Genomic DNA, 15,452 nt, shown 5'->3' on the forward strand with positions numbered 1-15,452 from the left:
GTTTGTTCTCTGATTCCTCTGCCTTTTCTAATCCAGCTTGAACGGAAGTTCTCGGTTCATGTACTGTTGAATCCTGGCTTGGAGAATTTTGAGCATTACTTTGCTAGCATGTGAGATGAGTGCAATTGTGCGGTAGTTTGAACATTCTTTGGCATTGCCTTTCCTTGGGATTGGAATGAAAACTGATCCGTTCCAGTCCTGTTGCCACTGCTTGAGTTATCCATATTTGTTTGCATATTGAATGCAGCAATTAAACAGCATGATCTTTAATGATTTGAAATAGCTCAGCTATAATTCCATTACCTCCACTATCCGTGTTCATAGTGATGCTTAGTTAGAACAACTTGACTTCTCACTTCAAGATGTGTGGCTCTAGGTGCATGATCATACCATGGTGGTTATCTGGGTCATGAAGATCTTTTTTGTGTAGTTCTTCTGTGTATTGTTGCCACCTCTTCTTATTATCTTCTGTTTCTGTTAGGTCCATACCATTTCTGTTCTTTATTGTGCCCATCTTTGCATGAAATGTTCCCTTGGTATCTAGTTTTCTTGAAGAGATCTCTAGTCTTTCCCATTCTGTTGTTTTCCTCTATTTCATTGCACTGATCTCTGAGGAAGGCCTTCTTATCTCTCCTTGCTATCCTTTGGAACTCTGCATTCAAATGGGTATATCTTTTCTTTTCTCCTTTGCTTTTAGCTTCTCTTCTTTTCTCGGGTATTTGTAAGGCCTCCTCAGACAACCATTTTGGCTTCTTGCTTTTCTTTTTCTTGGAGATGGTCTTCATCTCTGAATGTTCTTAGTATGTGTATATAACTGTATAAATGTGTAGGATTGGCTATCTGTGTGTGTGTGTGTGTGTGTGTGTATAAAATTAGATTTTACTACTGGTTGTAGGGCCACAAAATTAATTTGGAACTTAAATTTGATAAATTTTAATATTGTATTTATTTAGTAAACTTGAGTAAATTGATTGTATAGACCTGGTAAAGAAAGGTTATTAGAGATTGAGTGTGAATAAAAGGCTGTGAGTACACTGGAATCAGTCTTGACCAGAAGAACAGGGCAAGGTTGGTGTCTCCCTACCCAAAACTTAGCTAGCATTCAGGATAACTCTTCAAATGCTAAATTATGCATTATTTAGTGTATACTATTTCTATAAAAAAGGTTTGAGAGTAATATAAATTATATGGTTGTGTTATAAAATGTTATTAGTAATACTTATGTTTTAAATTTTAACAGGATTGGAGAAAATGTTAGAGGATTCATTTGGTAAAGTAAATAGCTGCAAAGACCATTTTGAAAAGTCAATGCCAAATATCCTAGAAGATGAAGTACATGAAACAGTTGCAGGTATCTCTGAAGAAGATAGTTTGCCAGTATGTGTTACTAAATATAAAACAAAAAAGCTACAAAAAATAAAAACTGGCAAGACTAGGAAAAATATTTTCCATGAAATAAAAACAGATGAATGTGAAGAAGCTAAAAAGGAAATGACAGAAAGTAAACATTCATTTGCATCTGAAACAGAACCAAATGACAGTGATCCATTAGATTCAAATGTAATAAATCAGAAGCCCTTTGGGAATGGAACTGACATAACCTCCAGGGACGTTGTACCATCTTCAGTCTCTGAATGGTCTCAGCTCACGCTCTCGGGTCTAAATGGAACCCAGATGGAGAAAACGTCTTTACTGCATATTTCTTCTTGTGACCAAACTAATTCAGAAAAAGACCTCATAGGCACAGAGAAAGAGTGTACCAACTTCATTACTTTAGAAAATTCTTTGCCGCATATTTCAATCATATCAAAAACAGTGGAGATATTAAATAAGGAAACAGTGGTAAACAAGACAGATGAAGGGCAGTGTCTTGAATCTCATGAAGATCCCACTACTGTGCGACAGCAAATACTAACTGACTCTTCTCCACATCAGAGCATCAAAAAGTCTTCCTTCAGGATAAGAGAATCACCTGAAAAGATACTTAGAGAAGATTTCTCAAGTTATGTGACTGATTCAAACTTGAAAGAAGAACCAGAAGACTCTAAAAGTGAATCAGAAATACAAACTATTTACTCACAGACAGAGGATTCTGTATGTTCAAGTTCAGGTGATAATGAGAGCTGGCCAGCCACTACCAAATACACTTCAGTAGCTTTGAAGAGCACAGGTTTAATATCCACTTTGAAAAAGAAAACAAAAAAGTTTATTTATGCTATAAATGATAAAACAACTTACCAAGGACTGAAAATACAGAAAGACCAAGAATCAGAACTAACTCACTCTTCAGCCCAATTTGAAGCAAAGCCTTTGGAGGCACCACATACATTTACAAATGTTGATTCAGGTACCTTTTTGTGTGTATGTAAATAGTGTATATAGTTTTATGGATGATGATAAATTTCTTATTTGAACATGGGTATCTTTCTTTAACCTTTTTTAAAAACATACTGCATACTTTCATTCTACAATTTTTTTGGTTTTTCTTCTGTCATTTTTTTTTTTTAATCTATATATCCCATATCAGACATTGTTGTTTAGGCCTTTGATTACCAGTGTTCAGAATCATTCCATTCAAACTTGTTGGATCAATTTGCATGGTGTATACATATATATACATGTGTATATATATAAAATCATAACTCTTGAGACAGAGCATGTGATTGATAAACACCAAGAGCTTGCCTACTTAATTCCTGCTTTAATTTTCAGTATTTGTTATATGCAAGTTGGACAATTCTATAAATATGTTGTGCTATTTAATATGTATTTTCTTTAAAGCATGTAAAAAAATAGGAAAAAAAGCTAATTGTTAGCTAAGTTTAATGTAAGGCAGTCATAAAATAGTGACATTTTTGTTGTTGTTACAGTTTTCTTAAATATTTAGAGGTTACTTAGAGTTATTACTATATCTCGGTGTCAGGAATGTGCATAGTAAAAGCCATTTTTTATTTGAGCAAAAGTTTATTTATTAGTAGTTATTATGTGTGTTCAATCTCTGGGTCGAGAAAATCCCCTGGAGAAAGAAATGGCAACCCACTCCAATATTCTTGCCTGAAAAATTCCATGGACAGGGGAGCCTGGTGGATATAGTCCATTTAGTTGCAAAGAATCAGACATGACTTAACATATTCATACTGTATGTTAAAAGGTGACTTTATCACCCTCTGAGAATATTTGACTGGGTGATAGTATTTTAATGAACAATGGGCTTGGTGGAACTGGAGTACAGAACTGTTTGAGATTTAGGTTGATTTCCAGAGGAAAATGTATATACCAGAGATAAAACCAACAAAACAGTGGTTAACGAATAAATAAAATGAGTAATAATTTTGACTTGTTAATAGATTCAGGAGGTCAATAAAATTAACTAAATATTTGCATATATAATTGAGATTAAGTAATCTTTCAGGCCCTTCATGTGTAGAACCTGTTTTTAAAGTTCATTTTTTGTTTTTCTTTAATGGGAAAGACTGAACCAAAGGAAATGGTTACTTTTTAGTTCCTTTTCATTACCTTGATTTTCTAACTCCTATTACATCAATATTAGCAAAGAATTCTTTCCCAATTTTATCTTCTAATAAAAATACTTTGAATTTTATTTATGGCAGCTAGCTATATACTAATTTTAATTGACTTGATAAATATTATTAAAAAATACTAGGTCCTCTGTATCTTTAGTTGGGAAATGTAGTAACTTAAAAACAGAGAATATTTAGAATTCTTTCCTTTAAACTTGACATTCACTTCTTGATTTTCATGTAATTCTTGTTTTAGACACTATCTTTTTAACTTAGTGGAAAATATTTAGTGAATGTGATTAATAATACTTGAATTTTATCTTGTCACTTTGTGTCTTCATGCTTAGGTTCATCACATTCTTCTATCCAAAAAAACTGTTCACAGAATGATTCTGAAGAACCAGCTTTGTCTTTAACCAGCTCTTTTGGGACAGTTCTGAGAAAATGTTTTAATAATGAAAGCAGTTCTTCTAATAATAAAACAATATCTCAGGATCTTTATTGTAAAGAAACAAATATTAATAAGGAAAAATGGCAGTCATTTATAACCACAGAAACTGATTATGTGTCATGCTTGCAGGACAAGCATTGTGAAGATAATCCAAAAGGCCAAGATGTTTTAGATATAAAGGAAAAAGTCTTGCCTGTAGTATGTCGCCCTGAATTGCCACATTCAGAGGAATGTAGTGATACTGTCTTCCACTTCCAGGAAAGTTTTTTACATGACCATGATAATACCACCATTTTAACTCCTAGCTTCAAGGATCTTCTGTCAAATCCAGTTGTGATTTCTAGAGGAAAACAATCATATAAAATGTCAGAGAAAATAAAATCTAAGAATTGTGAAGCAGATTTTGAATTAACTAAATATATTTCCATGGAAGAGAATCAAGAAACATGTGTTTTAAATGAAAATTCTAAGAAAGCTGAGATGTTGTCACCTGAAAAGTATATAACAGGAGCATCACCTGTGAAAGTACAATGCTACCAAAATACGAATCTCACAGTCATCCATAAAGACCAGGAAGAAACTACTTTAATTTCAAAAAGAACCGTCAACCCAAACTCTGAAGAACTTTCCCCAGACAATGAAAATAGTTTTATCTTTCAAACAACTAGTGAAAGGAATATTCCTGTTTTAGGAAATATTAAGGAAGTTCATGAGGCAGACCTCAGTTGTTTAAGAGAACCTGTTCTCAAGAACTCTATCATAGTAACAAGTATAGATATGGATGGTGGACAAGCGGCCAAAATGTCCATTACAAAAGATTCTGTCTCATCAAATATAGTCCATGGTATTATACAGAAGAATAGAAATAGCATAAAGCAACAACCAAAGATGACTCTAGGTCAAGATTCAAAGCCAGATGTGTCCTTAGATACAGATACAAAATCAAACAGAAATAACTTTTGCAGGGACAAATGGGCAGGACTCTCAGATTTGACTTCAAGTCACAGTTTTGGAAATGGCTTCAGAACAGCTTCTAATAAAAAGATAAAACTGTCTGAACACAATATTAAGAAAAGTCAAATGCTCTTCAAGGATATTGAAGAACATTATCCTGCTACCTTAGCTTGTGTTGAAATTGTAAAATCATTAGAAAATCAAAGGAAAGGAGGCCGACCTCATGATCATGATTCACAGTCAGTTGATACAGTGTGTGGGTATGTGCAGAGTGGTGCCCTTGTTTCTGATGGTGAAAACAGTCACACAACTCCTCCAGTTTTATCTTTAAAGCAAGACTTCAATTCAAACCATAATTTAACACCCAGCCAGAAGGCAGAAATTACAGAACTTTCTACAATATTGGAAGAATCAGGAAGTCAGTTTGAATTTACACAGTTCAGAAAACCAAGCCACATATTACAGAGTAATCCATTTGAAATGCCTGAAACCCATATGACTGTCTTGAATACCACTTTTGAGGAGCAGAAAGATGTTGATCTTCATCTCACAACCAGTGCCCCATCTCTCAGTCATGTAGATAGCAGCAAGAAATGTGAAGGTTTAGTTGGACATGAGCAAAAGTTGATCTGCTTATCAACAACCAACTGTAACAAAAGTGTTTCTGGTTATTTAACAGATAAAAGTGAAGAGGAGTTTAGGGGCTTTTATTCAGCTCGTGGCAAAAAACTGAATGTTTCTAATGAAGCATTGCAGAAAGCCATGAAACTGTTCAGTGACATCAAGAAAGTTAGTGAGAAAACTCCTGCAGGAGTAGATCCAGGAAGTTTCTCTTCAAGTCAGTATAACAATTCTGATGTTTCTGTGTTTAAGGTAGAAAATTATAGCAGTGATAAAAATTTAAGTGAGGAAAATAATAAATGCCAACTGATACTCCAAAGTAACTTTGAAATGACCACCAGCAGTTTTGTCAAAGAAAATACTGAAGATTTCAAGAGAAATACTGAAAACAAAGATAACAAATGTGCTGGGTTTGTTTGTAATTTAGGAGAATCTGATGGCTATGCTTCAAGTAAAAATGATACAGTTTATGTTCATAAAGACGAAAGTGGCTTACCGTATACTGATCAACACAACATATATCTGAAACTGTCTCATCACTTTATGAAGGAGGAAAAGATTCCAATTAAAGAAGGTTTGTCGGATTTAACTTGTTTGGAAGTTATGAAAGCTGAAGAAACGTTTAATAAGTCAAATAAAAAGGAGCCAATTGCTAATAAGATGAGGCAAAATATAAAAGATTTTGGTGTTTTTGATTTGTCCTTTTGGACTGCAAGTGGGAAAAACATAAGGGTCTCTAAGGAGTCTTTAAATAAAGTTGTAAGTTTCTTTGATGAAAAATGTACAGAAAAAGAATTGAATAGTTTTTCAGATTCCTCAAATTCTGAATTACTCTCTGGCGTAAATATCAACAAAATGGACATGTCAAGTCATGAGGAAACCAGTATGTTCAAAAACAAAATGTTGAAAGAAAGCAGCCCAGCTGGTATTGAAAATCAAATACTGACACTCCAGCAAAGAGAAAAATGTGAAATCAAAAAAATCAAAGAACCAACCATGTTGGGTTTTCATACAGCTAGTGGGAAAAAAGTAAAAATTGCCAAAGAATCTTTGGACAAAGTGAAAAATCTTTTTGATGAAACAAAGCAAGACAATAGTGAAGTGACTGATTTTATCCATCAAGGGGTAAAGATGCTAAAGGACAGAGAGGTTTGTAAAGAAGAGCTTGACTTAGCATGTGAGATAGGTAAAGTAACTGCCCCAAAGCATGAAGAGATGCAGAATTCTCTAGAGGAGAAAAAGCTTGTTTCTGAGGAGACTGCCATACCACCCAGGTTCTTAAGTGATCATTTACACAGACAAACTGAAAATTTCCACATATCACATAGTATCTCTCTGAAAGTTAAAGTACATGAAAATATAGAAGAAGAAACAGCAAAAAGTCCTATAACTTGTTACACAAACCTTTCCACTTCTTCAGCCATTGAAAACTCAGCTTTAGCGTTTTACACAGGACATGGTAGAAAAATTTCTGTGAGTCAAGCTTCACTACTTAAAGCCCAGAAATGGCTTAGAGAAGGAGAATTGAATGATCAACCGGAAAAAATAAGCTCCTCCAAAATTATATGTTTAAAGGAGTATACTGGGGATTATGTAGGAAATCCTCCATGTGGAAACAGTTCAAACAGTATCATAACTGAAAATGACAAAAGCCTCCCTGAAAAGCAAGATTCAACTTCATTAAACAACAGCCTGCCTAACAGCTATTCATGTCATTCTGATTTTTGTCATTCCAGTGAGGGATTTAATAAATCAGAGTATCTCTCAAAGAATAAAATTGATAATTCTGGTATTGAGCCAGTAGTGAAGAATGTCAAAGGTACGAAAAACACTAGTTTTTCTGAAGTAATACCCACCATAAGAGAAGCAAACATAAGCCCACAAGCTTTAGACAAAGATAGTTGTGTTCTGAAACTTGTGACTAAGTTTTCACCATGCAAAAATAAAAAGACAGCTGTTGAAGTGGCCTTATCTAATTCAAATAAGTTTGAGACCGAACCACCTGCATACAGTACAGCAAGTGATCAAATAGCCTTTGTTTCACATGAAACAACAGTGAGAGAGAGGTTTACAGACAACCTCAGGAACATAACTAAGCAAAACACTGAGACTAAATCAGGCACTGACCAAACAAAAACTGTGACAGATTCTCATAAGGCATTGGGTGACTCAGAGGATGTTATTTTCCCTAACTCCCCAGATAATGAAGAACATAATATGCATTCACATGATGTTTCTCCTGACATTCAAAGTGAACCGATTTTACAACATGACCAAAGTATTTCTGGATTGGAGAAAGTTTCTGAAATACCACTTTGTCAGGTTGATTTGAAAACTTCTGATAGATGTAAATTTAACATGGGAAAGCATCCCAGGTCCGTCTCTTCTATGACTGCTTGTGGGATTTTTAACACAGCAAGTGGAAAATCTGTCCAAGTGTCAGATTCTGCATTACAAAAAGCAAGACAGGTATTTTCTAAGTCAGAAGACAATGCCAAGCAACTCTTTTCCAGAGTGTCATTTAAAAGTAATGAAGAGCATTCAGACACGTTCACAAGAAAAGAAAATACTATGACACATAACCCCCCAAATTTACTATCATCTGCTTTCTCTGGATTTAGTACAGCAAGTGGAAAACACGTTCCAGTTGCTGAGAGTGCCTTGTGCAAAGTTAAGGGAATGTTTGAAGAATTTGATTTAATTGGAACTGAATGTAGTCTCCAGCATTCACCTACCTCTAGGCAAGATGTATCAAAGATACTTCCTGTCTCTTGTACTGATAAAAGAACCCCAGAACACTCTGTAAGCTCCAAAATGGAAAAAGCCTACAATAAAGAATTTAAATTATCAAACAATTATAACATTGAAAGTGGTTCTTCAGAAAATAATCACTCTATTAAAGTTTCTTCGTATCTCTCTGAGTTTAAGCAAGACCAACAACAGTCAGTATTAGGAACCAGAGTATCACCCATTGAGAACATTCATCTTTTGTGGGAAAAGCAAACTTTGCCTAAAAATATAAAAAAGGAAATTGGGAAAACTGAAACTTTTCCTGATCTTCTTGTGAAAACAAATACAGAAATTTGTTCTACTGACTCCAAAGACCCAGAGAACTATTTTGAAACAGAAGCAGTAGAGATTGCCAAAGCTTTTATGGAAGATGGTGAGCTGACAGATTCTGAATTTCCAAGTCATGCGAAACACTCTCCTTTTACATGCCAAAAAAATGAGGAAACGGTTTTGTCAAATTCAAGAATAGAAAAAAGAAGAGGAGATGCACTTGTCACAGTTGGTAAGTGTTTTTGCCTTTTGGTCTCCCAGTCACTTTTTAAATTGTTAAGTCCTTAATAAGTCTGTGCTGCTGCTGCTGCTAAGTCGCTTCAGTCGTGTCCGATTCTTTGCGACCCCATGTAAAGCAGCCTACCAGGCTCCTCTGTCCATGGGGTTTTCCAGGCAAGAGTACTGGAATGGGTTGCCATTGCCTTCTCCCTCTGGTATGCTAGCTTGTAACAATTAGGAAATTATACAATAAATACATTTTTCAGACTTTGGTGTGTAGTTTGGTTTCATTCTTGATATAGCTGAATCTGTGTGCCAGGAAGTCATTGGTTGAGTCATGTACACATAGAGATGGGGAGAGAGAACAGAGTTTCAGACTCTGGCTATTAAGAACTTTAAAAGCTGGTTTCTGACTACAGATGTTGGTTAGCTTGCCCTTTTTTTTTTTTTTTTTTCCATCTAGCAGGTGTTCTAAGATAAGTTTTTTTTAGTAAATAGTATTCTGGTCTTAATGCCATTTGGACTATGTTCTGACTTCTGTTTTAAATATAGTATATTTAACAACTCAGTTCAATTATGAGGTTAATTGGATGTTTGATTTTTTTTTTCTTTCTGTTAGTATCTTTGACTAGGAGTAATCTTAAATAATTAAATCTGTTGATTAGTTACAATTAAAGTAAATGCCAAAAGTAACTCTCCAACTTTTAAGTGAATGATCTGAAGCATGTCAATCCTGTTTAAAAACTCTAGACTCATAGAGTAGTTGAGTTTTCACAAGTCTTCTTGTCCAGGCCCTTCACATTATAGAGAAAGACACTGAAGATGGTCAGTTCATTCTTATACTTGGTACATTTTGCCCTTAAGTCATCCTGGTGGATACAGCAGACTTCCTTAATCAAATATTATCCATGCCACTTTCTATACCAAGTTCATGTTACAGGCAGAGTAGTAAGGTTACAATACTTACCTTATTGTTGCTATTCTCTAGTGCAAAATTCTGAGGTGTAGATGCTAAAGATATTCATAATTCTTTTATAGAAAATAATGTCTTTATTTTATAGGATCCTGTTTTGTTCATGTGTGCACTAAAGTAGGTTGGCCTTATGCCTAGGAGTAACAACTCAGATTTCTACTAAGTGTTCTCAACAGCATCATTGTTTCATTTCCCTCACTGTTGTTAGATATATATAGCTTAATCAGCTTCTAGAGAAGGGCATGGCAATCCACTCCAGTATTCTTGCCTGGAGAATTCCCACGGACAGAGAAGCCTGGCCGGCTACGGTCCATGGGGTTGCAAAGAGTCAGACACGACTGAGCAACTAGGCACAATCAGCTTCTGGTTACTTTATAGTACAGGTTCTTGTCAATTAAATCACTTTATAATCAGAAATTCGATAAAGCCTTGCATGGACATATTTACTTATTAAATCCTTCAAATTCACTTCCTTTAATAAATCAAAAAGCATCTAAAAACAAAGTATCAGGACTTCCCTGGTGGTGTAGTGGCTAAGAGTCCACCCTCCCAATGCACAGGGCCTGGGTTCAATCCCTGGTGGGGGAACTAGATCCCACATGCTTCAACCAAGACCCAAGGCAGCCAAATAAACAAAATAAATATTTTTTTTTAAAAAGGTATCTGTTAACACATTATCTCAGTATGGCATAGAAGTGCATAATTTCAATTATGCCTTAAGTTTATTCTAAGCATTTGGAGAGTTTTTAAATAAGAAGTACGTATTACTTTTGCCAGTACTTTAATTTTGGTGATTTAAAATCTTTTTTCCTAGCCACTGACTCTAGTTCAGGGACCTATATAATAAATTCCTTCTTGAGTGTAATGCAAAAAAAAGAAAGTTTATTTGAAGAAATTTTTTCTTTGTCCTTATTGCCAATAAGCCTGGAGTTACATTAAGTGGCAGTTTTTTAAAAAAAAAAGAGTATCTGTGATATCTGGTACATCTGTTTATCCCTGGACCCAATTAAAAAGTAGTATTTTAAATGGTCAAAAAATAATAGAAATTAAATTGACATTGAAAAATTAATTATAAAAGTTACAAAATTAATTACAAAAATCACTTACAAAATAGAATGTTCACTATTTAAATTATAATTATTATGTATTTTTTACTTAACACATTGTAAGAGCCAGTACTTTAGTTTTAAAAAATGGACTATGGCTTTTAAAAAATAAAACTGACATTATTTGCTTTAAAAAAACATGTATGGGAATTTCTTTTTAGGCGAACCCCCAATCAAACGAAACTTGTTAAATGAATTTGACAGGATAATAGAAAATCAAAGAAAATCCTTAAAGGCTTCAAAAAGCACTCCAGATGGTAAAGTATGCTTTTTAATGTGTATCTTTTCTCCTTCTCTAATTACTATACTTAATATTCTTAAAGTTGTTTTTCTCACCTCTTTTGGGTATACAGATAATTGGGCAAGACTTTACAGTGTGGTTTATTAAAACTTCTCTCTTGCTTTATTTGTTATGTGAGTTTTTCCTTCATACTACCAGGTATAATGTGGAGGTTTTCCATAATTGAGAAATGTGAAATGATACTCAAATAAGGATTTTTAAAATAAAAAGCTGAGAGAATTTAGTAAGAACTTAATAAAATAAGTTCACATTCTAAAATACAGTTGATTTCATAATATTTACTAGAATCAATTATTTAATTGGAGATTGAAAAATAGTGAGTTGAAAATTCTGTTATTACTTTATACATTTATTAGCTGGGATTCTTCAGCAAGGAAGGGCTTTCCCTTAGTAACTGGGGATTATCTATATAGTTCTTCCTAAAAAGGCAGGATAAATATTGAATTCTTTCCCTTCACTCACCAATTTTCAGAGTAAAGAGTAGTTGGTATAATAATCACTACTAAGGGTAGTAAAGGAATTTTCTTCTCTTTTAGATACAGTTGATTTCTTAGATTCTTATTTATAATATGGATATAAAGTTTAAAAGAACACATTATAAATAATCTATTTCTTTACAAAAAGGTAACATTCTTTTTGATGCACAAATCATTTCAAATTTGTAAGTAGTGACCTCTTCAAGTATTTCTTAAGAGTTTTTTTTTTTTAATATGCTTTAATTAATGTTTGAACACTTTCATGCTTTGTATGATCACAGAAAGATTTCTAGGAAGTCATTGTAATTCTTCACCCCAGTTCTAGAGTCCTTAGAATTTCCAGAGATCCTTTCAGTGGTTAATACTTTTTAAAATACAAGATTTGAGTGCTAACTACGCTCAGAGCTGCTGGTGTTATTATCTTTTTTTAATGCTGTATTCTTGGTTCTAATAACATTAACATATTTACTTATTTGCTTTATTATCCAATCAAGATTCTCAAACTTTTTGCTCTCAAAATCTCTTTGTACTCTTAAAAATTATTGAGGATCCTCAAGAGCATTTGATTATGTGGATTATTTCTATTTCTATTTATCATATTCAACATTAAAATTGAAAAATTTTAGTATTTATAAATATTAAATATTATACTTAAGTCATTTTGAAAATATTAGTTCAGACTTATGCAGCTCTTCCAACATTGACACATTATACCATCTTAAACAATTACTTTTATTAATGTCACCACTGATCTAATCTGAAAATTTAGTATTGGGAAATTGTCAAGGTAACAGCCAGATATAAGTGTTTTACAATTGTCATTTTGTTTAAAAGCTTGAACTTTACAATAGTTTGTTTCGCAGCAAATACTTGTTTTTTTGTAGTGATGAGCTCATTTCATTCATTTTTGAAGAAGTATTTGCTGAATACCCAACTCTGAATAAATAGTTTGTTGGTTATGCTTTCAAGTAAAACTGGAATTCTTTGGGGGAAAGTTGATTAGTGCAGTTCACATAAAGTGCATTTCCTTTAGACAATTATCACACTAAAGTATGCAGCAGAACATACCAGCAATGCCAGTGTCAACACAGTTAGAAAGATATATATAACTACAACTACTACTACTTATTGTTATTATTGATCACAATTATTATTAAGGTAGTTTGACAGCTTGGATCCTCTCTGAGGGGTGTGGGGACTCCCTCCCAGTGTTCCGTGGATCACTCTGAGAATCACTGTCTTATAGTTTATGTATAATAGCTTCAAGTTCACAGTACCACTGTTGCTATTAATAAACTACTAAGGGAGATTTAAGAATTATTTGCAGTGTTTGTCCTAGGAACATATATCATAAGGAATGTATAGTTAGTTAAAGTTCTCTATTCAAATGTCACTTAAAAGAATTCTTTTGTGGTTAACAATTTGATAATTAGGTTAGATTAATTAGTTTCACTTTGTTTTCAATTTTAAGATTTGCCCTTTTAAATTTTATATTTGAATAAGTAGAATGTTTATGTAGTTCATTCATCGAAACTATAGAAATATTTACTCAGAGAAGCCTCATTTCCATCACTGTCTCCTCCATATTGTTCACCAACTTCCTCACTTCCTGCTTATTATATTGGTAACTATTTTTAATGGTTTTTGGCCTATCCTTTTAGGGCTTCTAAATAAGTAAATATGTGTACATATATATACATATATATGTGTATATATATATTCTCATTACTTTTCTTTCTCACTCAAAAGATATCAGTGTGCACAGGGCTTTGTACCTTCTTTGTTGTTCAGTTTGAATTTATCTGGAGATCATGCATAAATGAGCATAGAGAGATCTTCCTTGTTCTTTCTTGTGACTGTGTAATGCTTGATCACATGGCTATATCAGTGTATTCTGGTTTATTCAGCTAGTTCCCTCCCTACTAATGGACTAGTGGAAGATTTAAGAAGTACAAGTTACCTACTGAAAATGAATAATATCTACAGTTTAGCTTGTCAACCTTCATAAAACTAAAGATTTATATTTTCATTGGCAATTCACTAGTGCCTTCAAGTTCTGATTAACATCAGCTGACTAAATTTATACTGATTTCATATATATATTTGCACTGTGAGTTATCTGGTATTAATCATTATCAATTTGAGAACCAAACTTTTTGATAGTTATGAACTAAGCATTCATTATGTGCATTGAAAATTTTTAATATATAATCTTCTCAAATTTTTGTGTAGTTACAATAATGTATAATGAACAGACATAGGAAATAAAATCTCTCGTTAGATTTTCATTACTATATAATATAAAATGCATTCATTAATACATAATGTGAAATATATTTTTTTAGGCACAATGAAAGATAGAAGCTTGTTTATGCATCACATTTCTTTAGAGCCAGTTACCTGTGGACCTTCTTGGTAAGACATGTTTAATTTTTTTTAATTCTAATATAGTGTAGTAAAAGTGTGGGTTTTTTAAAATATATTTCTAGATATACTGGCTCTAACATACAGTGAAGACATTAACACTTCCCTTTTTTGAGAGCCTGCATCAGGATTAAATAATTCTGTACTCTGGTAGTACTTTATACTGCTACACATATTATTATCTCATTTTTAATAACTTTGTAGACATATAGATTTTATTTCACTTTTATGGATAAGGTACTAAAGTTGAGCAGGATATGAAAATTACTCAAAACCAATTAATAAAGGTGGCATATCCTTGGTAGCTCAGCTGGTAAAGAATCTGCCTGCAATGAAGGAAACCCTGGTTCAATTCTTGGGTCTGGAAGATCTCCTGGAGAAGGGATAGACAACCCACTCCAGTATTCATGGGCTTCCCTGGTGGCTCAGACGGTAAAGAATCTGCCTGCAATGCAGGAGAGCTGGGTTAGATCCCCAGGTTGGGAAGGTCACCTGGAGAAGGGTATGGCAACCCACTCCAGCATTCTTGCCTGGAGAATCCCCGCGGCAGAGGAGCCTGGCTGTCTATAATCCATGGGGTCTCAAAGAGTTGGACGTGACTGAGTGACTAAGCACACACATATTATATCTCAATTATATTAATAAAAGTGAAAGAACAATTAAAGATGGCATATATTAAAAATATACTTTTATCTCTCCTCCCTCTCAAAACTGTACTAGTTACAAGAGAAATTTTTAAATTTATTATTCTGTAAGTACAGTGTTGTTTCAGAAGAAACAAATTTTTTAAAAATTAATATTCTTTTTAATATTTATTTTACTTATTTATTTATTTGGTTGCACTGGGTCTTAGTTGCAGCATGCGAACTTAGTTGTGGCATGTAGGATATAGTTCCCTGACCAGGACCACGCCTTCTGCATTTAGAGCACAGAGTCTTAGCCACTGGACCACCAGGAAAATCCTGAAATAACAAAACTTTCGAAGCTAAAATCATGAATGACTTAGAAAGACATAGAAATCTAAAACCTAACATTAGAGCAGGCAGAGAAGCTACCCAGTTTCCCCTAAAGAACCTGAAAAAGACTCAAATTGGCAGCAACATATACTTCTGAAGGTGAAGTAGAAAATAGGAAGATTAGTTGAAATTCCATGTAAGATTTTCCCCTCCCCCACTGCAGGCAGGCAAAAAAATCCTTCTTCTACCAAAAGACCAGAAGGTCATTCTCTGGAGAATATGAATTGGAGAGTTTCTGAATTGGGGATGGGACTGGGGGAAGGATCTGAAAACAGATTAAGTAAAAATATGGATTTCAAGTGGTGAGAACCCCTAGCCTCGTTCCCACAC

The 15,452-nt window shown here is 33.7% G+C and overlaps 1 protein-coding gene across 3 annotated transcripts in view; it reads left to right on the forward strand.

Moving 5' to 3' along the window:
* BRCA2 (BRCA2 DNA repair associated) overlaps positions 1-15,452 on the forward strand; it is a 51,932-nt gene that overhangs the window by 11,012 nt on the left and 25,468 nt on the right. For all 3 annotated transcript variants that reach the window (XM_020875301.2, XM_020875300.2, XM_020875302.2), the window contains 4 exons: positions 1,241-2,347; positions 3,869-8,839; positions 11,067-11,162; positions 14,028-14,097. In XM_020875301.2, the coding sequence (XP_020730960.2) occupies positions 1,241-2,347; positions 3,869-8,839; positions 11,067-11,162; positions 14,028-14,097 (6,244 nt within the window). The remainder of the gene's footprint in view (positions 1-1,240; positions 2,348-3,868; positions 8,840-11,066; positions 11,163-14,027; positions 14,098-15,452) is intronic.

This window comes from Odocoileus virginianus, chromosome 8, assembly GCF_023699985.2.
Source record: "Odocoileus virginianus isolate 20LAN1187 ecotype Illinois chromosome 8, Ovbor_1.2, whole genome shotgun sequence".
Classification (NCBI taxonomy): Eukaryota; Metazoa; Chordata; class Mammalia; order Artiodactyla; family Cervidae; genus Odocoileus; species Odocoileus virginianus.